The sequence below is a fragment of the Misgurnus anguillicaudatus genome, chromosome 14 (genome assembly GCF_027580225.2).
Source record: "Misgurnus anguillicaudatus chromosome 14, ASM2758022v2, whole genome shotgun sequence".
Taxonomy (NCBI): domain Eukaryota; kingdom Metazoa; phylum Chordata; class Actinopteri; order Cypriniformes; family Cobitidae; genus Misgurnus; species Misgurnus anguillicaudatus.
Window position 1 is genome coordinate 28,634,748 of NC_073350.2, and position 24,932 is coordinate 28,659,679.

Genomic DNA, 24,932 nt, shown 5'->3' on the forward strand with positions numbered 1-24,932 from the left:
GAGGCAAAAAGAGCCGCAGAGGCAATGTTGACAAGCTTAAGATAGCACGTTTTAGGAGGGATTTATTAAACATGGATGCAGAAGAAGGTTGGGAACTGTCTGAATATGTAAAGTCACTGATTCTGCGGGACGTGACAGCTATTTTTGTAAATTAATTCTTGCGATTTTAACCAGGTATTGGATATTTCCTAGACAACATATGAATTACTTACAGGTGGTTTGGGTAATTTTGTCTAGGCTTACTGTCTAATGTAACCTATCGCTGGGCTAACTATTATTAGCAATGTGGATTATTTTAAGAGACCATTCAAACGATGGCACACACATCTATCGCTGTATGTTTGTTTAACATTTAAGCTAAACAATAGCGCGGTTGGCGACTTTTCACCTATAAAACAGAAACTTGCTGATTTGTACTATATAAAACCAACACTACAGTACACATGCATAGATTATTTTACCTGATATGAAGTGTGCACTGCAAACACGAGCATTATTCGTCTCCGTCTAGTCTGTACGCCGTATTGCATTCAACCACAATTGTCTTCTTGATTTCTGTGAAGAAATGTCTGCCGGGATCCGGTAAAACTAGTTTTGAACCAAAAGTCCTGTTCCTTCTAATCTGGCAGCCAAAAACACAACAAGATGACATTTTAATGTCAAAAACTCAAACTTTTAGCGTGCCGGCTATGAGTTCCTACTTATTTTTTGCCTCCAGCTAGAGCGGTGACGTCACAGTGACGTAGGTGATTAAGGGGTCTATAGGTGGAGTTTCTTGCTTGGGGCACCTACCGCCAAACAAGGGTACTGCAATTCTAAAGCAATAAGCCCCATGAAGCAGTGGTTTCCCAGTGCATTTAATAACACCAAAGTGGCGTTGTTCGGCACGAAGCAGAGTGCATAAAACCCCCTTAGCTGTTATAAAATGCACAGTAAAACCACTGCTTCGCAGGGCTTATTGCGTTTATAAAACGGTTACTTCATATGCATAGCAGAATTTTATAAAATGAAACACAAATAAGTTGTAATTATATCAGTAAAAATATTACTCTTCCGCCAAACAAAGTAGTTCCTAAGCATCAAGTGTGGCTGAAACAGAGTGTAGTTTTCAACCAACACAGACGCAGCAAAGACTGTATTGTGATGATCAAATATGCTTGGAAGCATGCTTAACTCTTTCCCCTTATGCGTTTTTTTTTTTTTAAGTTGCCACCCAGTTTTAGTAATGCCTTACATAAAAATTATCTTCTTAAACATAAAATATCAAATAAAAGAACAGACCCTCTGCTTAAAAAAAAACGGTTTCATCCTACCTTCATTTGTTCTTTTATCACCTCTCAAATTTTCAGCTAAAAGTGGAGAGTTTTGTGAAGAACTTTTGTAAGAGATCAGATTCAGAGCCTGATCAAACCTTACACTGTGTTTTATAGTGTTGAGTGAATATGTCAGTGTTTAAGTTGGGTAAGATTACCACCCAGTGGATAGCGGAAATATGAATTTAAGGTAGAAACTCCTCAGGGAACGTTTTCTCTTTATTGATGACTCAAGAATATTTATTGACATTTATCTGGATATCGCCATTAATTTTGCAATTGTAGACAAATTAAAAATATGATTAAAGACTGTGGTGTTTATTTTCATAAATCAGTACGGAGCAACAGTGGCGCAGTGATACTTATGTAATGCAGTCTGAATCATGGGTTTACCGGGGTATTTTATCATGGCTTAGAGCGCGTTTCAACCAATCAGAATGAAGAACCAGAACTGCCTGTTTTATAATTTGCTTTTTAAATGTGGTTTGAATTATTAAAACTATTTTATCTTATTTTACCTATTAAAATATTAAGATTAGACAAATAAAATATTAATTATTATATATTTTTTCATGAATAGCTCAGACAAAGTCATGATTGGCTCTGGTAATCAGCTGGACAAAATATATAACACTGGCCTAGTGGTTTTTGGCTATTTTACTGCAAATATCTTACAAATTGCACCTCTAATAATCCTAATAATTAATAATAATCTTCTCTTTTTCTTTTCTAGCTGCTTGTTTTGCCTTGTTAGGAGTCTTATTTATGATAATGAGCCTGAGCTTCATCATCATTGATTGGACATCAGGGAACAACAAAGGAAGCAGTGGTCATTAGGCCCCTCCCTCGATTGGTTTTTGTTTTATTTGCAGTATACATATATTTTTTGATTGTGTGGGGAGGATGCATAATCTCTCAATGATCTGCTGTTGCATTACAAGTATGATCACTATTTAAGTTACAGTTTCTTAGCATTCAGTCAAGGCATTATTTGTTAACTGCATGTGCTGTTTACAAGCAGGCTATTATTTTTCCTATCTCAGGTTGGCATTAATTCAATTGAGAAGCCATCTGATTTAATAAGGAGTGGTTGGGGGATTGAAATTCAGCGTTAAGTTAAAAATCTTCAAAGCCTGTGATAGCTAAAACTACAATATGTGCCATAGTAACAGCACATGTGGTATGCAGACCACAGCGTTTGCTAACAAAAGGGATTTTGCATTCTAACCAAACCAATTTACCAGCCCATCTACAATTGTATCCAGTTAATATCATAACCTTCAGCCAAATTCACAAGAGATTAGAATCAAAGTGCTCAGTTCTGATTGGACGATTAGTAGTTATAAAAGTCTCTTAATTGTGATGTCATCATCGTATCTCATATTAGATATAGCAATACTCTGTGCAATAGATGGCTGTGAGATATCTGACACTGATGGCTGTCGAGAGAGGTTGTTGCCATGGCAACGCTTGACCTCATCCAGAACCAGACTTGATTTGGCCGCAGTCTATTACACAATTTATGCAAAGTACATTTAGTACAGGTGTCACCTTTTTATATAGATTTATAAAGTTTATCCTTTCTACAATATTTAGAGAGATATATATGAATAGATATATAGGCATAGGCATATACAATATATATATATATATTAGTTTTTAAGTGTCTACAAATATATAAGCATTCCGATTTATCTGGTATCTATCATGTCCCTTTACCACATACTTGAGTATTCAGTATAAAGTGCCATCTTTAAAATATTTAGATGAATTAAGCACAGTTTCATGAATAAAAGGCACATTCGGAATATTATTTTTTAGGAATGCTGCTGGAAAGCACAGTTAACCCTAGCGTCAGTTTATCATGATCCCATATGTGTCTCATTTTGAAACTCTCTGGAGTTATATACAGATATAACCAAAAAACCAACAAATATCCACAGGGTCCTCTCCTTGATTGGAGAAACAAATGTGATGCATTGGTGCACATAAATGTTTTAGGGCGAAACTTTCTTGGCACAATGTAGACGGGAGGTAAAGTTGCCCGATCTTTCCTGGAATATCAAGTTTTAGTTAAGTTGAGAAAGAGCCGTTTAACCCAAGTTATTATTATTATGGGTTTGGAGGTCTTGCAGGGTCATTTGGTAATGGTTGATACTAAAACTGTAGCACTTTTAGTTGAAGCACAACTTCCTCTCAGTTTCTTGACCTGTAGTGATCAGTTTCAACTGTATTAATATAGATTAATATATATTTCAAAGAACAAAGCCTATGTATTACTAACTGTAAATTGTAAGTAATGTGTGGATGTCTAACATGGTACATGACTATTTTAATCTTCGTAATTCATCCTAAATAGTATAAATGAAGCACATACTGGCCCATAATGATGTTAGTGGTGTTTTACCGTGTGTATGTGCGTGAATGTGTTTTTTTCTCCTGTCATTATGGAGAACGAATACTTCGGTCAGTGAATGTACTGTAATGGGCTATAAGATGTTTTAAATGAGATGTGGTACTTTTTTATGGAGTTTGTCTGTTTAATTCATGTTTAATGGATAGACCAGCCATGCATATAAATAAACGATCATATCTGTGAACCAGTATCAGCATAGTTACATATCTTGATATATTTCTTCAGTGTTTTAAATGTCCCAGCCTTCTAAGACAGCAAAGGCACTGTAATATATTAAAGATATATTTATTTGGATAGATTTATGGGTTGTCCAAAAACAGACGTTTTGTTGTTTATCATGTTCAGATGCATAATATTTCTCTTTGTGGTGTTTTGGATATATTCTGTATAGATGACTGATTTACTAATCACATGTGTGTTTGATTTCTAAAGTGCTTTATTGAAACGACCCGAACATCTGTTATTCTGTTTTTGTTTTAACGTGTTTTGGTAAAGTTTGTGCGTTCTGGAGATGGTGAAGTGGTAGTCGTGTATTTTCTCACACATTAATGTGGTTTCTCAAGCACAAACGTGTCCCAGCAGTGTATGTGTATGTTAATGTGTGTTCACATGCCTTATAACTGTAAAAGTGCTTGTTGTTACCCTAACCTTGTTTTTAAGGGATAGTTCACCCAAAGATTAACATTTTGTTATTATTTTCTCATCCTTATGTTGATCTAAACCTGTATGAATATCTTCAGGGTTCGCACAGGTTCTTGAAATCCTTGAAAGTTTGTGAATCTGGGGGGGGGGTTTCAAGGCCCTGGGAAGTTTTTGAAAATATACATACATAGATACAGGTCATTGAAAGTGCTTATTTTATGCAAATAATCCATATTATTCCCTGTGTAGTGTAGAATAATATCATAAAAATTCTAGACTTTTTAAGCACACATGCTAAACTGTTTCCTTTAAATGCTTATTTCTGCTATATGCGAATGTTAATTCATACCAAAATGCTTTTTTGCATAGTTGTGTTTGACACATGAAAACGTCTCGGGTTACGTATCTAACTGTTGTTCCCTGAAAAGGGAACGAGACGCTGCGTCTTCCTTGCCGTACTTCCTGCGTCCCTGTAACACCGTCTTTGGCAATATTTCAGATAGCGATATACTTCCTGGCTCCCGCATCACCCTGTCTTTGTCATTAAGCCTCACCATTGGTTGAATTTGATATACACATTCAGACGCACTTAGTCCAGGAGGCGTCCCCAAAGTGTCACCGCAGTGACGCAGCGCGAGTTCCCTCGAAAGGGAACTGTAACAATGTATCTTAAAAGGTAGCACGATGTAACCTTGCTCTCACTTGAAATGTGTCCTCACATTTAGTCCTTGAATTTGAGGGTATTGGACCTGGAAAATCCTTGAAAGGTCCTTGAATTTGAAGATTTTGATAAATGATGGTAAGCACACAGTTGATGGTACCCATTGAATGTCATTGAGTTTTTCCTACTATAGAAGTCAATAGTTACAATCAGCTGCTTACCATCATTTATCAAAATCTTTTTTTGTGTTCATCAGAAAAAAGAAATTCATACAGGTTTAGTACAATATTACGATGAGAAAATTATGACACAATTTTGATTTGTGGGTAAACTATCCCTTAAAATACACAGGTGGCTCTTAAAGATTCGTGATTCCCATGAATCAGAATGTTGAAATAATAATAAATTACATTATACACATAAAAGTGAAGCCTGTTTTTCGGCTCATTTTAAGGCACCCATGTTCATATTGTCATAATTCAAAATAATGATTGGAATTAAGTATACATGCTTTACGATTTAAACATTAAATTAAAGCTTATTTTGTAGTGCATGGCCCTATGAAAGCCAACGCCATGGGTTTGAGTCCCAGGAAACACGGAAATGTGTGTAGTGAATACACTCACATTAGATAAAAGTGTCTTCCAAATGCATACATGGTTTTTTTAACATTACAGTGTATAAGATTTTGCATACATTATGGTAATAAGAATGATGGGTGTGGTTTATTTGTGATATAATGCAAACAATCATAATAATCCAGGATTTATTCTTTGCCAAATTCTTTACAGATTTAGTACATCTCATTATGTATTAAGAAGAAAATGACTCAATGCAGTGGATGCACCAGACATCAGCATGATATAATGATTTTATCTCTACATTAACCAGTAAAACTTATTAACTTAAGTTAACAATATATCACTTCCAATATATATACTTAATAGCAATATGAACTGTTCATGAATGCCATTTCATTTCAAAAGTACAATCCTTGCTACAACTATACACTTTATCAATGGTGAACCAGAAACAGCAACAACTACATTACTGTATTTATCTCCCTATATGAGAAATCAGAGGTGCAGTTTTGTTTCTGAATTGACATTCGGCCAAACAGTAGCACTTTTTTATAACCTGTGGATTGTACGATTATAAGATCACCAACTGCAAATATCACAAGGTAGCGGAAGGCGTAAGAATCTTTAATAGACCATTAACCAGCTGTGTGCTTGTGTCTGCATAACGTTTCCCTTGTGATGTAATGAAATTGTTTGTAACAGTTTATATGAGTTCATTACTTACGTGACGGCATTTATAAATAATGTACATAAATGTAAACCCTTTATATTATAAGCACATCTATAGTTTGTATATTGTAAATAGTCAGATGATGTTTAGTCTGATAATTAAAACGATTAAAGTTTGTCTTTATTTTCAGTATTGAATACATTGCTGGCAGTTACTGTAAACAATGTTCAAATAAAAATGTATAAATAATAATCACGTTTAAAATTCGTCTTTAAAAAAAAATCACATGAGTGTATTTTTGTTTCCCTGCTGAAAGAAACAATAAAACCATTACAGAAAATTCTAATGGTTTCTATTAAAATACCAATAGGAACCATTAGCTGTAATGTGTTTTGGGCCATATTCCATTAGAACCAATAAAATTCCCAATAAAACCAATAGAAATTCTGTGATGGTGTCTATTGTTTTTTTTTTAGCAGGGTTTGTATGATGTCACTGTGGCCCACTGAACTGTGAGAGTTAAATACCCCATAAAGGACACAATGGTCCTAGGGCAGAAATTAAACTCTCGTTCCTGAGATCAAACTTGCAGTGTTATCAGCACAGATCTTTACATCTTTTCTTTCTTGCTAACTTTCCATTACGGTGTACTGAGGAGTACTGTCCTCGAGCAGCAGTTCTTTGAAAAAAACTAATTTGAGGCACTGGAAACACAGTTTGTATTAACTATAACCCATCCAACTTGAAATACATGCTTGAATAGCAAAACGATATTCAAGTTTAATATATAGTTTGGTCTAATGTATGAGACAATTCTGTATTCAGTACATAATCATTGAGAACAAAATACAGGCACACAGGCTTCAGGATCTCATCCTCCTTGTTATGTATAGAATATACATGTGCTGAAAAGGTTCCTCACATAGATGCCTGGTTCCTCAAAAAAAAAAAAAAAAAAAAAACATTCAGTCAAAGGTTCCTTAAAAACCCATTTCTTTCATATCTTTTTATAATCTAAGAACCTTTGCCTTAGCAACACACTTACATTGTACTTGGGTGAAAGAAAAATGAAATAAATTTCTCTGACCAAAAATATATTTTAAATATATGCTAAATACATTTTGTAGAATATTATGCTTAATTTAATATATTTTTGAATTTAGAAATATATTTAGTATGAACCTTCATTTATAAACATAATTTCAAAATGTATTTCAAGGGCAAGCAAATACATTTCTAATTTTACATCCTATAAAAATATATTGTTGAAAAATATATTTTTGTAAACATATTCCAAAATAGATTTCATCAAATATTTTTTGGCCATTTTTGTATATTTTAAAATGTATTTAAAATGTAGAAATATGGCAAAAAATACATTTCTCTGACCAAAAAAATATTTTAAATATATCCTAAATACATTTTGTAGAATGTTATGCTCAATTGAATATATTTTTGAATTTAGAAATATATTTAGTATGAACCTTCATATATAAACATATATTTCGAAATGTTTTTCAAGGGCAAGCATATACATTTCTAATTTAACATCCTATAAAAATATATCGTTGAAAAATATATTTTTGTAAACATATTCCAAAATAGATTTCATCAAATATATTGTTTGGCCATTTTTGTATATTTTAAAATGTATTTAAAATGTAGAAATATGGCAAAAATATATTTCTCTGACCAAAAATATATATTTAGATAAATGCTAAATACATTTTGTAGAATGTTATGGTCAACTGAATATATTTTTGCATTTAGAAATATATTTAGTATAAACCTTCAATTATAAACATATATTTCAAAATGTATTTCAAGGGCAAGCAAATACATTTCTAATTTAACATCCTATAAAATATATCAGTGAAAAATATATTTTTGTAAACATATTCCAAAATAGATTTCATCAAATATATTTTTTGGCCATTTTTTTTGTATATTTTAAAATGTATTTTAAAATATATCTTTTTTTGCCTTATGGGATATCAGGAGCAGCTAATTATTTTAAGCTGTTATTTTGGGCACGTGGGGGCGCTATAAAACACGGAATCAGCTCGTGCTGTCTCACAATTCTTTGAGCGCTAACAAAACTCATGTTTACATTCAAACCAACCCCACAAACCAAAGTTTCCCTATTTTTCTTAATATAACTGCAGCATGTGAATAGACTCGTTATTGCAGTGACTCATACACAGACAGGCGGATGGATGAAAGAAAAAACTAGATTGATAATTTACACACTGCTTCAACTAGACTTTTATGTATGGCTTATGCTACGGGCGATATAGTTAAAAAAAAATAATTACTTCTCTGCAAGCATGTTACCATATTTGTATTTATTTTTATTAATGTTTTAAACATAACATATAAAACAGAAGCATGTTAAAATATGTCATTGAAATGTGGCTTCCCTTGTGATGTCAGAAGAGGATCTTATTATTATGATACCGCCCCTTATACCCTTTACATCTTAAAAAAATCTTATGAAATGTCCCCTTTAACCAGAATCGCGCGCGAAACTACATTTCCCATGAGGACGCGCGGTGGGCGTATCAGAAAGGGCGTGCCAATGTGCGAGGAGACCAACAGTTACTGAACTGTCGATGCTGTGTGGCAGAGAGCCGAACTTCTCACAGCGGATCGGGGTGTGGCGGATTTGAAAACAGTGAAATAAATCAGAGACCGTGAACATTAGCGTACCTAACGGGGCATATTCAAAACCCTCGGCGAGATTAGAGGACTAAAGGACGAAAGCAAGGCACGAGAAGGGATTTTTGTTATTTCAAAATTTTCTCGTCGCCATTGCTTTTTTAATACCTGGACACGAGGGGTTGGTCTTAACTTTTTTGGCCAAACTTTCTGGATTAGTGGATATTGTTTTATCGAGGTTTCCCCCCTATCCGCGTGATGTTAAACTCTGGATAGTACTTTGTTTTTTCTTGGGAGCCTTAAACGCCAACTGTTTGCCAGTTTCTTGCTGGTGTTTCGATATTAATCCTATTTTTCAACCCTCAACGCCTTTTTTCAAGGTTATTTGGACATATTTAAACGCTCGCATTCGGCTCTAGTGCTGTTTCCCCTGTTTGATTTGCGATCGTCGTTTTCTTCAAAGCTAAAAGAGGAAGTTATCCGAGGCTGTTAGTCACGGAAGACTGTAAAACAAATCTCCACGAGCCTAAAAAAGGTTTATACCTTTACATTTTTTTTCTCCTAAAGTTATCATCATAAATCCGTCGCCCTGAAGCGCGCATTTGGAACCATGGGCTGCACCGTGAGCCATGAAGATAAAGCTGCGGCCGAGCGATCCAAGATGATTGACAGAAATCTGCGCGAGGACGGCGAGAAAGCCGCCAAAGAAGTGAAGCTGCTGCTTTTGGGTGAGTGAAAGATAACGGCCGGAGATTTACTGTTGAACTTGAGGCGAAATATTACTATAAATGTATGTTTGATACATTTACTTATCGTTAACGCCTTCTGGTTAGGTTTAAGACGAAAAGAGTACGTTTTTGTGAAGTTTAAGACGATCTTATTTGGTTAGTATTTGCGCTTGCCTGGTTTCCTCCTGTCAGGTTTGGCCTGGGAAAGTATGTTTCCCATTTGATTTTAGGATAATACACCTAGAAAACTACTATAAGGCAAGTGTCTGCTTACTTAATACGGTTAAATCCATTCCTTTATGAAGAAAGTTTTTCCAAAAAAGTATTGTTTTTTGTCCCTTTCACCTCAGTTTACCTGAGGCACCACAGCAAGCAATAACCGTCATTTCACCGTTAACTACAGACCCAATGTAGTGCGGCTATGAGTAACCCATTTCTAGCCAAAATAAATTTGGTTACATGTCGTTTTTGTCTTGCTTTCGTTTATTTCTTTATTTCTTTATTTTGGGCTATGGTTAGACGTCTATACAAATTTTCACTGACGGCCCAAATTTAGCTGTGTTTTAACCTAGACCTCTGGGCTGTGTTTGGACGGCAGGCAGACGTCTTTTAAACGTAAAATTGCATACTGGGACAATTATTGGTGTGCAATGATCTGTGCTTGGGTGTCATCTGTCACTTTTTAGCTTTATACCACTCAAAAGTAGGTGCAATTTATGTTTTTGTCTTTTAAACTGAATTAAATGGGTTTTTGGGGGTATCCACACTTGACTGGTAGTCTCCGTGAAGAATTTTCTAAGTCAAAGAGGAACACAACAACTTGAATGTGGAAATCACTTTTCTTTAAGTGATGTTAAGTGTGACTTTCGAGGGGTGGGGGGGAGAGGGTTGAGGGAATGTTTTGACAGTGCCTGTGACCACTCTCAACATCCCATGTGGTGCGGGACGGCCACACACACATGCTCACGCTCAGCATGCACTTTGCCCTATCCCGAACCGTGTTTTGACAGAAATGCAGGAATTCTGTGGGGGAAATGTTTTTACAAGGCTTACAGTCCAAACAGAAGCCAGTATTATCCAACCTGAGCCAAAGAAAGTGTTCAGAGTAACATTTTTGGCAGGGGATATGTACTGTACCCTTGGAGAAAGCCTTATAAAGGATGTTGCCGTTGCTTTACTTTACAGTTTACCTGTAGGACTCTGTTTACTGCACACAGTAAGGAAGTGTACAATCGCACCAATCCCTGTTACCTTTGTTTTGGCTGTTTATTTCTCCTTCAGATTTTAAATACCAAACCAGACCTGTTAATCATCATTTATGTTATCTGTCCCACACAAGCAACCTGGATTTCAAGGTTTCTCTGTAAACAGTGAGTCAATTTCTTTTCCGACTGACGGACTCCTACTGTTTAGGTTGCAATGAACAATATGAATGTTTCCCTGTAGACTAATCATTGTCAGTTACTGCATTTAATGATAGGTCTTGAAATTGTATTGGCTGTGCGCTAATAGCAGACATAAAGTGTAAACACTAGGTTAGGGATTTGAGTCACTGTCTACCGAGGTTTAAAGTGACGCACAACTAGACAAGTAGCGCATAACTTTGAAAATGGGAAATGACATTTTTGGTTTCCCCTGCACTTGAACGCAATTTGAATGGAAATGTCACATAGTACTTTCTAGGACGATCTGCTCAGTCTAATCAAAAAACTCCTTTTATTCCCCCAAATCCCATAGCTTTATAAACCTGATATAACTTGGAGTTGGTTCTGTCACTATCTGCCCTCAAACCGTAAACAATGTCTCTTGCGTGCTAAATCTCACATGGAGAGACACATGTCTTCCACTCCTTTGGTCTTTCCAAACTTTTGGTTCAGAAGGGAGTGTTGCCTGGTTTGGATGAGGGACTTGCTTTCTATTTTTAGGTTGATGCAGATGTAGGAAAAAGTTGTAATTCAGGCTCTCAGAAATCTGAGTTGAGGCCTTAAGGATTTCTACATTTATGAGTCTCTCTCTGAAGCTCTTTCAATTATAAAATGGTGTGGACTTATTTTTTCCCTGTAATATTAGAAATATCTTATTCTGACTGATCTTCACTTGATCTTTATATGTGATTTAATCAGGTTTTCTGAATTTTGTTTAAGTCAATCACTGAATTCCAGCACATTTGTTTACCCTACTTTAATTCCTGAATTTTTTCATTTTCTTCATTTTGTGTGTATTTTGCTAGCATATTGAAATAGCTGCTTATGCTTCCAGACTCATAAGCTTAGCAGTGGACATGTCTGAACATCTCAGGAGCTTTCGTGTCTGCATGCTGATTTTCTGCGACATTAGCATGCCTAAACTGCTTTGTTTTTTTGGCGGGTATATCTGCAAGCAGTCATCTTAGAGCGATGATAGTCCAAGTGCGTATTTCATGAATATTTTCGAAGCATATCTAAAGCATCTCTGACCTGTAGATGTTTTATTTGCTGTTCTTCCTGGATCTTGGGCAATTATTTGTCAAGCCAGTGTACTCTGTTATGCTTCACTGGGCACATTTGACAGGTTTGACAAAACCTGTTAAAGCGATCCTGGTTTAAACCACACTTTTGCCTCTGTGCCTTAGCCATCGGGCTTAATAGTCATGATGATTGTGATAAGTAGAGCGAGAATAATACAGAACACGAACACTCAGTCTGTGTGCATTTTTTTTACTCTGCTACTGTACCGACAAATAAATGCTCAGAGGCATTTGGCAAAAGGCCCTAAAACAAACAAACAAACGAAAAACCCATTAAGCCTTTATGGGCAGGAGAGATGACTGAAGCATTGTTACTGCTCCCTGTCATTGTGGTTGTAATGGTCATTCACCACATGGAAATTGCGCTTTGCATTTGCATGCTTTATTTACCATCTGTGTTGGACGCTTAGCGGAAAAAGTCGCCCGGTCTGTTTAAGATACCGTTATAAAGATGTCGCTTGTCTAAATGCAGGTTATGTGCCTTAGATGATTATGTATTTTTATATACAAACACATATAAATAGATTCAGAACTAAGCTGATTTATTATGTTTTATGTATCGGTGTGTAGGTATAACATAAGTTTGGGCTTCACTATATGATTACAGGGTGAGGTAATAGCAGTTTGTGCGTAGATGTGGGTGCGTGGATGTGTATGTGATCCCTAAGTGCTACTAACTGGCTTCTTACTTTGCATTTAGTAATGGTTCAAAGAATGCCCCAGCCCGGCATGCTTTTCCATTTATTGTTATAAAGTGGAGCTCAGATTTAGCTGGTGGGTTTATTTTTTAAGGGAATATGTGCATATATTTACATAAGAGTAAATATATTCGTCTCTTCTTGTCTGTCAAATTTAAAGGACAAGTTCGGTATTTTACACTTAAAGCCCTGTTTTCAGATTGTTTATGGTGAAATAGAACGGTTTTGACTGAAATTTCGACATATGCAGCTGCTCCGAGAATTTTCAGGTGTTTGTGTCTCACCTCCCACCTCTACAATGGGTTGATAGCTGCACTGGAACAATCCTTCATAAAATGCATTAAACTTTTGTTTACAAAGACGTGAAACTCACCGAGTGGTCAGGGGTGTTCACTGGTATGCTCACACAAAAATCGCTGCAAAAGATGCTTTCCAACAGGTGTTTTAGCATTCGTTGTTAACTTGTGGACCTATTTTTCCAAACGACTCACACCCGTACATTCTTCGGCTGAGAGCTTGAATAATAGACACTCCAGCCCAGGTGGTGGCGCTAATCCGCCATTGCCAATTTCAAGAATAGAAACAAAGTTCACGGCGCGGAGTAATACCATACCTCACAGCACATCTAATACAAGTCAATGGAGTTGGCAAAAACTACGATAAAACCTGTTGGAATGCGTATTTTGCAGCGATTTGGTGGCAGTCTGGAGCCCTGTTTTAAGTTAAAGTGTTTATTTTTAAATTATCTTCAAATTGTCCATTTTGCACATTCAAGATCCGCTATTCATGACGGTATTATATACTTTTTATATTTATTGCTGTTGAATATAAGTTTTTACGATGCATCGCAATGCTAAATGTGAACCATTACTGCCTCGATGCATAAAAACAAATTATTAATTATTAAAAAGCAGTGCTCGCGTCTCTCTTTCTTTCTTTTTTTCTCTCTCATTCTCTCATGAGCATGTTTCTCACTCTTACTATTATCTATCGATCTCAGACATTTTTTTTGTCAGAGGGCTCAGTGATCCGTCACCATGTGCTCAACTATTCCCTCCAAGCAAGGTCAAAACGCTCATTGAGTCCCAAAGTCTCAGTGGTGTAGCTGTAGTTTATATACTACTTCCTGATTATGAAGTACACATAAGTTTGTATTAACATTATTAAAAATATATATTTTTGAAGAGAGAGGTCAAAAATATTTGCTGTTGTGGCCAAAAAGGACTAGTGCATTTTTGAACTTGACTTTTTCGACTTGACTTATTTAACATTAACCCTGGGGCAGTGAAGTGTTATATTTACCTAGAAAGTCCACTTGGTTCCTAGAATTTCTTTGTTGAAGAGGTCAACAGGTTTTGTTTAATATGTATCTTTTGTATATTTAAGAAAGATTTAAATTTTACCTAAGCTTTGGTACTTAAACTGGATCTTGTATGTTTTTGTATTGTCTGTGTTAATCAGGAATATATTTAAATGAAAAAGGCTTTCTTTTTTATCTGGCACATATGAATGGGTGATTTAATCAGTAAGCTATACCGCCTTGATCTCCTTAAAATAGTTTTAGCGTTCCATAAATGTTTATATTCCCAACTTCAATTACTGCTGAAGCCTCATAGTGGTTTAAAAAAAGTGTAAACGCATAGCAAGATCTCTTTCTCTAAATGCTAATAGGATTTTATCAAGCATTTACTTCTTCTTTAAAGAGACAAGCTCTCAGTTTTCATAAAGGAATGGTTAATCCAAAATAAAACCCATCTGCATCACCTTCCTGACTTTCCAAATCCAAAAAGAACAGAAAAGGATATTTTAGCACAATATTTTTTTTCATATAATTAAAGTGAGTTGTATGTGTGCTTGTGAACTCCAAAATTTAAAATAAAGTATGTGTAGAATTTTAAATCACCCAAAGCCATTTAATAGCTATTTCTGAGGACCAGACATTTTTCGACGTGTGTTTGCGTCTGTTGACACACTGCATTTTAAATTTGACATCATTGCTTCTCATCTGTCTAATGATGGATCATCATGTTGCTCAATCCGTTTTATCCATATTGACAGGCCATGTCTGAATAGATGCGAGACTGAGTAAACCATGGAAGTTTCATTTTTGAACTGTTAAATTACTTTATTTTCTGTGGGTTTGGTTGCAAATCCAAACTGAGTCAACATCCACTGAGGAATTTATTTTGACCCAGTGTGTGCATGTGTGTGAAACAGTGCCAATGTTTTGACAGTTGTTTTGGAATTTTTTCATGTCCCCCATCCAAATACATGCATTCTTTCCATATCGATGGAAGAAAACAATGGTGTTGATGATGAGACGTTCTGCAAACTACCAGTCTCTTGCATATCGGGATTTCCCTTTCTGGCCTCTTTTATTTTCTTCACTGCTTTCATTTAAGCACGTTGCCATATAGGGTCTGAGAACTGAAGTTTGCTGTCCCTTTGTGAGACAATATCTGCCTCCATTTTACACAAGGCCCAGAAATCTGACTTTGGCCTGCTCACCTCTATGTGGAAACACAACGTTCTGCCATGCTACTGTAAGACCAATAGGAACGTTGACATAGATGTGCGAGATGCCCAGAAATTGGGGTGTAGGGCACATGACTGGCCATCTGTCTATCTTTCTGCATGGGAGGGACAAGATGACATTGATTTGTTACAGAACTAGTTTGCTGATGCCAGAAAGATGTATCAGATCTTTGCCATCGAATGCATGAAGCAAGATGAAACATGTTGTATATGCTTTTAAATGTGCAAACTGCATACATACCGAGATGCTGTCATTCTAAGTGCACCACTGAGCGTCCATCGGCTCCATTGAGCCATCTCGGTTTGTTTGTTTGCTGTGTGTTTACCTCAATCTGACATATAAGAACTAGCTATTGTAAACTTAGTTGACTGGGAAAGTACATTGAAAAAAGTCCTTGTGTTGATAGATTCCCTGACAGAGGTGGCTGAAATGCCCTGACCAGAAGTTCATAGCCTCTTTTACGTCACTAGGAAGGTTAAAGGCCCCCTTATTAGGATTACATTCACTGGCTTGCCTCAGGAAGCAGCTGACTATAACATCTTATGTTTGCTTCCTTTTTGCAGTAAACTATGATGCGTATTACTAAATTGGGGAGTTGTATTTGTGTCCTGTGGGTGGAAGGTTCTCCTTTTGTGATATTATCAGAGGTGATTTTTGGTTTGTAGATTTGTGAGTTATATAATGGCTATGTTCCATATTACAAAAAACAAGTCATTTTTCATAAATACTGTGTTTCACATTAGGGCTAACCGATATTGACCAAAATCCATATATGTGTGAGTCTGGGATGAAAAAAAGTATTTTTTCTACAAAGTGGAATAAATGTTTACATGCAAGTCAAAGCCTTATATGAGATGTCACAAACACCTTTATTATTTCCTCCCTGTTTGAAAAAATACAGCTGAACAACATGCAAGCTGCTGGCTTACGTCTGACCTCAATGTATATTCCTGGCAAAGCTTCTGTTGTAAAGGAGGTTCATACCAGACCATACCAATATAGGCGTTATTGTCTCGTCCCGTATCGCGATGGAAAAAATACAGATATATTGCCCAGCCCTTTTTCATATGTCACATTACATAAAATAGGTTGTGAATCATCTTGTTGACTTTAACAAGCAAATTACTGCTCATCCTTTACAAGCTAATAAATATTTGAATTTAATTCAAGGGGTTCATATCTACAGAGATCTTATCAAGCAGACTATAGCATTCTAAATCAAGCATTGGTGATTGGAGATCAAAGTACAACATCATTCGATGTTTGCCTTTGTGACAAATATCACAATTTGTTGACATCACAGTTCTAGCCGAATAAAGGCTTGTCACAGCTTGATATTAGTCACTGACTTCTCTTCGTTGGTTCATTAAACTGGTCTATCTCCTACACAGTTAGGCAGAGAGGGAGACAGCGTGGTGATGCAGCACTGGCAGGTCTTTGTTCTCGAATATGTGGGGCATGTAGAGATGGTGCCAGCCGCTTGGGACAAGAAAGATCAGCCAGCTCTGTCTCAGAGGTGCATGGTGGAGGGAGTGAAAATGAAGAACCCTGAAACTCCCATTTCCTATTGCTCGCCCTCGTTCGCCCGCTAATCTCCACGCCTGTGCTTACAGAGCTATGCATAAATACATAAAGTTCATTAGGGAAAACAGGTACGCCAATGAACGCTTGAGCTTGTTGAGTGACATGTAGTGAAGTATACATTAGCATTCTCTCTAAATTCATGTGTTTCTGTGGTGTTCTGGTGTGGAGTGGTGGTAATATTGGATTTCCAGGGCCATGTGGCCAGGCTGAGTCTGATTACGTCTACACGTTCGTCCTGTCCTCATGTTGATCCCTAATTGGTGTAATGTCTTCGTTTTTCACTTTTGATGTAGTGGCTGCTCAACAAGCACAGCTTGTGCTTATGCCCCTCACTCGGCTCTTTTCTCCTCATTTGGTCAATTTAGCTGCTCAGGTTGTATTGATTTTAATTATTGTGGAGAGGCTGAAGATCAAATACGGTCATGTCATTGCCAATAACAGTAGCCTGTACTCCCAAGTCTGTTTGTTTAGGTGACATGGTTAGGTGTATTTTTGTTTTTATTATACACAGACCTCCGGAGGTCGCATAAAACCGACTGCCATATATAGAGTAATTTTATTGCATTCTCAACCACAGAAACCGTTTGTAACCCTTGTCTTAAAAAACTGGTGCTGGAGGAATGATGTAATTTCCTGCTCGGTCCCCGAACCACTTCCTCTTATAGGTAGTGGTGCTATCCCTTTGTTCATTCGATTCAGGAAGCGAACACGCCCATCCTGTTAAACGATTCTCATAGTAATAGGGGCAGATTTTATTTGCCCGAATTTTGCTGTGCCTCATTGCAAACTTGCCACAAAAATGTAGTTAATTTAGCTACTTATGTTGTCTTTCGATTTTTCTGTGTTTTCCCCTGCTTCTATTTATGTGAAGCTGCTTTGAAACAATTACCAATTGTGAAAAGTGCTATATGAATAATAGGGATGCACCGATAGGATTTTTTGGACCGATACCGATTTAAACAGACAACTTCTGGCCAATACCGATATTAAACACTTGTATACAATACTATACAGTTGGTCTATTAGCTAGTTTATTTCTGCATCAAATTATTTTTACTGAACATGGATTGGATCTTATTACCATTTAACTGACCAACATAATAAGAGAGGCACAAATTAAGCTAAAACAAATATAATAAGACAGCATGACAACCTTCAAAGGTGGTTTTTGCTATTCAGCATTTATTTTATTAACAACATTAACTCATTTTTACATATAATGGATTTCTTTATGCAGTTAATTAATAAACAATCAGTATCTGCCTTTCTCGTGCTATTGCCGATATGCCGATGGTTTCAAATTCATAAAAAATCGGCTGATAAATATCGGTGGCCGATACATCGGTGCATCACTAATAAATAAAATTGAATTGAACTATATAGGTCAGGAAAATAGTAAAATTTTTCAATGATTCCTTTTGAATTTAAGTAGTGAAAGCAGAAATGTTATTAGGAATTTAGCGTTCTTGTTTTACTGAACATCTAACCCTAAGTTGTGATCACTTCTCCCTTCTGTCTGTTTTGAAGCACATCACATGCCCACATCATACCGCATTAAACATATCCGCCTGTAAGTGAAGATTCATCTGTTCTTATTCTGTCTCAATATCAGACCTCAACGTCCGTGGTGATTGATCAGAAGTCTGCTTTTTCTCCCAAAAGCTCAATAAAGGCATTGTCATTATTATTTTCTATCTGTAAATTACAAACCAGTAAATATGTATAGACCGAATGCATAATTTATGGCACCATCAATGTTTTGAATCATTGAACTGTTTGTAGCTTTGTATGCAGAACCTGATAAAAGGCAAAACTTGTCTTATAGAATGGATTTATTTTGCATATTAGGACTTAAATAAATGTGTGTGTATATATATCAAACATGGATATTAGGAGGGGCTTTCAGTGCTAGATATTTGGTAAAAGTGGATTTGCTCAGTTTTTCCTGCGCTAAAGTTCTGAGTTACAGTCTACATGTGCAAATTCAAACTTTGGTACAGAATAAAGCTTTTGCAAGCAGCCGAAAAAAAGAGGAAATGCTCAAAGTGCATTACAAGACTTGTGCAGTTTCGTTTGCATGAGCAAAACTTTTCACTTCCATCCTGTTTCTTCGGACCATACACACACACATACAAATCAAAGTGCTTGTGTGTTAATGATAGTATGTCTGTAGAAGGGTGTTTGGGTGACACATGTGTAATTATATACCATTGATTGTCACCTCTGGCACAGTCGGGGAGCTCAGCTGACGTAACTGTTGCTTAGATCTGTTCTGCAGGAACCGAGGATTAGATGAGCTTCAGGAAGGCTTTCATGTCAGAGCAATAGCTTTGTGGGCAGCGCTCCAACATATTGCACTGGCATTGCTGGCAACCCAAGTTCGAGTCTGTGTTCTTCCCCTCTCTCTTCTCCCCCGTCACTTCCTGTCTGTATTTCACTTTCCTGTCTGATAAAGCCCCAAAAATTCCTTTAAATACAAATTTTTTATAAAAGAAAGGCTTTCATGAAAAAATTGCAGTGCTGTGCCTGTATAGCTGATAAGGTAGGGCATGGCGCCCAGTAATGCCCCAGAGAGCTGTTACACACACATTCACAGGCTCTCCCTTTGTGCCATCATACAAATTTGAAATGCCCTTTTTCGTTGCTTTCTCACTTCCTCCCAACTCTGATTTGGAAAAACTGGAAGATATTATGCGTGTATATATGTGTATGTTATCAGTCATAAACGCGCTTGATATTTCCTGGACTTTTCCAAACGCCCATATGATTATCAAGATGAGATTGTGTTTTGTAAATAACAAACTATAGACTGCACTCCTGTATCATGGTTGGTTAGTTATGCTCGCTAAAGGTTTATTGCTCATATTTTATCTTAGAGGTTTGTTTAAATAATACCTCAAAATATGCAGCATATATAAGAGAGGTTAGGAGTTTTGCATGGTGGATGATTAAACTATATACTATTATAACGGTCATGATACAGATTATCACTGTGAAATTAATTCAGAGTGTGAAGAATTAAAGTTGAAGGATGATTTAAAGACTTTCTGAATCCATTAAAAGATTCATTTTAAACTCATCTGCATGAGCAGCATGTTACTGTTCTGCTATAATAGTCACTGTGGTGCCCATGCAGGGGTAATTAAGCATAGTGCGCAATGAGGTGTGCATCACTGGTCCGCTCCTTAGGTTAGAAGAGCTTACATTAAATCTGCACGGCATTTGGTGGTCACAATTCTTCTGAATGGGATGAAAAAACAGTGTTTTACACGCCTTTGCCTTCTTAAAGGAAATTTTTTTCAGCCCAGGATAAGAGTTGGCAAAACATAATTTTACTTGGGGAAGCACAATTTAAAAACACGACTGGCAAGACTGCCTCAGGCCCCTTAACCTGCTCTCCGCCTCAAAGACAATGATATAATCCCGCCACTGAGAGACACTTCTCCAGCTGGAGTTGGACATTCTGTTCATCACAAATTTTTCAATGTCGTCAGAAGTGACACTCGATTCAAAGTTTACAGCAAAGACTTTTGCAGTTGTACCTTGTTTTCTGTGTTACACCACTTCCTGCTTACAACTTCCTGCTTTGATCCAAGGCAAATGGCAGAAGAACCACAGCAGTCTGACTCACAATCCCGACAAGCTCTGACACCACGTTCCCAAGATAACACTTTAGTTAGATTGTTTTATTTTATTTTTTTGATACATGATGTAGGTGGTGGATGGTGAAAGCTACAGCTGTCTAAATCAGCGCCCTGTTATCTCAGGCAGCCGTGGCTGTCATCAGCCTGCTGCTGAGAGAGTGATTACAAGATAGATTAGGAAAGAACTTTGGCTAAATGAAGGGAAAATCCCTCAATGTTTGATTAGACAGGGATGCATCGGAAAGACAGGCTGTACAGATAAAGTACTTACTGCATGACAAATAGCTACGACAGGATAACTACTTACAATAAATGTGAATAAGATGACTTGATTGGATATATTATCAATTTTCCTATCACTTTATTTTACTGTGTTTTTGTTACACGTTACATGAAATTATTACAGTAAGAACCGTAAACTATGCTTAATAATTACATGCAACTAACCCTAAACCAAATTTACCCCCACTTTATAGTAAGTACATATTGTTAAGCATTATTACTCGGTACTTTAATGCATAAATTGACCTTAACAACGACGCCTTAAAATAAAGCATAACCTATTTTTAATGGTAAGTATTTCAAAAATATGATTGTTGTTTATACCTTGAAAGGGATAGTTCACCCAAAAACGAAGATATTTTGAGGAATGTTTGTAACCGAACCCTTCGTGGGCCACATTCACTTCCATAGTAGGAAAAAATAATACTATGGATGTGAATGGGGCTCACAAACGGTTTGATATAAACATTCCTCTAAATATCTGCCTTTGTGTTCATTCTTTACGTGATATACATATCCATATATCTTGTACCAATATGTACCTTTGAGATGCTAATATTTATCTTTGAGGTGCTTGTATGTACTTTTTAGTACCAATGTGTAACTCTAAGGTACTAAAATGAACTCTATAGGTTCAAAGCTGTACTTTTTGAAAGGGTATATCTCCCCTAGGGTACATATTTTGACAATTTTTTCAAACGGGCAGAATTTGAATTGTCACTACAGTTGTGGACTAAAATCATAACATCAACAACAGGGCAAAATATAAAAATGGCGTGTCTTTAAATCCAAATTTAGTAACTGATCAAAGCCCAAAATTATCATGTATTGTATCCCTCAGAAGGATAGCGAGACCTGCTTTTCTTGGAAAGGGGGGAAGAGTAGTGTAAGACAAATGGAAGGGATTTCAGTCAACAAGGAAAGATGAAGGGTTAACGAAAGAGAAAGTGTGTTTTGGTTTGGAAGGGGTGCAGAATGCAGCTGGGGTTGGCCTGTAGTACTGAGGTCTTTGTGATTTGTAATTATGTCGTTCTCCACAGGCCTGTAGTTTTGTGCTCTGCCGCAGAAAGACTCTTTGTGGGGTAGCATGACGTGAGCAGACTGAAAACCATAGACAGAGAGAGAGAGAAATAGAAAGAGAGAGAGAGAGAGAGAGAGGGAAGGATATAGTAAGGCACCCCTTAAGGATCCACCCATGTAATGAAAGTGTTAGTGAAAGGTAATTCAGCAAAGATTTTCTCCCCCGAAGATGTCATAGACTGTAGAATCAATCTGAACTTCGCTGTGGTTTTGTTTTATGCTCTGCAGTCTCAGCGAATCAGATGATAGCTGATTAAAAGTTCTGCCCCGCATGACAGAGAATTTATGGCAGTTCATAAAGGTTTGCCAAGATTGGATTTGTTTGCCGCTGTACCTTTGAATAGTATATGTCTCCACTGCTACCGGGCTAATTATTAGCTTAGGGCAGCTGTGTTTCACACCAATCCAGCAGCAGGAGATGACGACAAGAAGATCAATGGCAGGAAACACAGCCACCTGATTGTGGAGTGAGATGGGTGTGTGTGAGAGAGAGAAATGGTGCGAAGAAACTGCTTAGCGCTAATCTGTGAAGAAAAGGTGCATTAGAGACACATGCAAAGCTTTGTTTACATCTGCGAGTCCCTTTTTTGTTATTATTTTAGCATACCAGTGCCACTTTATGTATTATAATACTGTAACTATTTTTAAAATAGTTTGTGAAAAAAAAACATGGCAGCAGAGAGTTTTGTATGGGTGAGCAGCACCATTTACTAGCCTGGGTACCACAGTAGTTAGGCTACAGGCATAATGACAATATGATATTAATAAATACAACTTACCATTTATAAGTTAAATGGACTTCATCTATGACGATGCCTAGCAGGTTGGTCCTATAAAACTCTGTGGCTAACATGTCTTGCCATATCCAAACATCCTTATTGGATATTAAAATTGTTTAACGCCAAAAGTTGCTCTTTTAAAAAAAAATAAACCTGCGTTCAAAACTTTGCGTCAAAAAGTAACTTTGCGTCTACTGCCGTGTTGGATAAACAAAACCGCTTCGGTGTGTCGCATGGACGTCGTCATCGTCTTGGTGCCCCCTCCCCGTTCTGTGATTGGTTCCCTATTTCAGCGGATAAATGGTCCATAGTTTCCATGCTAAACTAGCAGCATGAATAAATTTGCGCGCAAGGCAGCATGGGGAAACCCAGGCTAACCATTCACTTTAATTTTTCTAAAATCATCTTCAAACTTTGTTGAAAACTTTGATTCTGTTGTCTTTGCCCTAACAGTAATAACATTCTTATTTGCCCTTGAAGTTTAGCTTTGTTTAAAGTGTATTTTTAGTAACCTGCTTAGTTAATTCAGAATTTCTAAAAAAAAAATTCCCTTGTGTGTTTATTATTAAGCAACTGTACGGCATGTACATGCTTGTGGACATGTACTAGAAAGGAATAGGGCACTGGGTCATGTTAATGCTTGACTTTTAGCCCTCATGGTGTTGTGTGTGTGTGTGTGTGTGTGTGTGCCTGCGTGCGTGCGTGCATGTGTGTGTGGTTTGATTTACGACACTTTAACCTTGAATAGCTTGGATTTCCAAAACTCTCGTGCCGGCTATAAAATGGGTCTTTTATTCCAGACAGCCACGACTAGCTTTCCCTCTGGAATACATACAGCTCTCATCTTACATTGATGTTTAATCACAAGGTTTTCTTGACATTACTCACTAAAGAGCCATTCACATTATAACGATAACTCTAAAAAATATATAGTTTTAAAAATCGTTTTATATTAAAGAGAATAGCAGAGTTCACACCACAGCTATAACAATAAAGATACAATGAACAATATCTTTGGGATCATCTGCTGGGTGATTGCAGCCAATCAAATCAATTTGAACTTCAAGTGCACATGCATTTAAAATGACAGATAACACTGTGGAGGAGCTCATTGCTGAGGTCCATAATATGAAATTACCTTGGGTATCCAACGCTGATGCAGTTGCTGTGAAATTGACTACATGATGCTTTTTATTCTACTACATTGACTACGCCAAAAGGTAAGAGATTAGTTTACACAAACCACTAGATTCACTGTTTAGAGTTACGCAAACGCTGCCTGTTGAGGACATCAGCTGGTTACCCGCTGTGTAAATGGAACAATAACAGCATATTTATAGTTTGAATGACATGTGAACAATTACAAGCGTTTTTAATAAAGGAAATATGCAATATACTTAATGTTATTTGAAGGTAAATAATTTGCGTGAGTACTGCGCCTTGCGAACCATTGCGAAGCATAAAGTTACCGTTATCGTCCAGTGGCAGGGCTCCAGACAGATTAGTAATACAGTGGAAATTAGTAGAAATGTGAATATTTGGTTAGCATGTTGTTTACAGTGTATGCCCCTACATTTTCTGGTTGCACCCCTAAAATTTTCAGTTGGGGGCCACTGTGCTCCTAGTAAAAAAAAGTTAGTCTGGAGCCCTGAGTGGTTTGCTGTGGACGATAATATAGTTATTGTTATAATGTGAACGGCCCTTAATTCTTTACATTTCTTGCTTTTTTAAAGACCCCTTGAACTTAGTCCTAGTAGCAGAATGTTGAAAAAATAAACCTAATAGTTTTGTGGTTGGTTGAATTCATATTATTGCCATTTATTAAATTAATACTATAATTGGAGTTATTGGATACATTTTATTCGTACTACATAAAACATTGTTTTTGTAATGTGTATGTAATTTTTTTAAAGTTAATTACGTATATTCACCGTAACTGCAAATAATTAGCAGATGATTCAAATAATTTTTTTGTGGGTTTTTGTGGTTTTTTTGGTCTCGTTCAACTCGGAGAGTTGCACTGGTTGTGCTTCATGTTTGTTTTGACTCACACATGACAATGCAATACAATCACACATAGCAGTGCAATGTTGTCTATCGCTTTATGGTACCCCTTTTTGGTTTATTTTGTTATCCCATTTGTACATTTACTAA

The 24,932-nt window shown here is 36.7% G+C and overlaps 2 protein-coding genes across 4 annotated transcripts in view; both read left to right on the forward strand.

Moving 5' to 3' along the window:
- Window positions 1-6,535, forward strand: part of slc38a3a (solute carrier family 38 member 3a) — a 65,200-nt gene extending 58,665 nt beyond the window's left edge. For all 3 annotated transcript variants that reach the window (XM_073876195.1, XM_073876194.1, XM_073876196.1), the window contains one exon: window positions 2,043-6,535. In XM_073876195.1, coding sequence (XP_073732296.1) covers window positions 2,043-2,150 — 108 coding nt within the window. In that variant the 3' untranslated portion in view covers window positions 2,151-6,535. The remainder of the gene's footprint in view (window positions 1-2,042) is intronic.
- Window positions 6,536-8,882: 2,347 nt separating this feature from the next.
- The window catches only part of gnai2a (guanine nucleotide binding protein (G protein), alpha inhibiting activity polypeptide 2a), a 62,803-nt gene continuing 46,753 nt past the window's right edge, over window positions 8,883-24,932 (forward strand). The window contains exon 1 of the mRNA XM_073876198.1: window positions 8,883-9,669. Within this exon, the coding sequence (XP_073732299.1) occupies window positions 9,552-9,669 (118 nt within the window). The 5' untranslated portion in view covers window positions 8,883-9,551. The remainder of the gene's footprint in view (window positions 9,670-24,932) is intronic.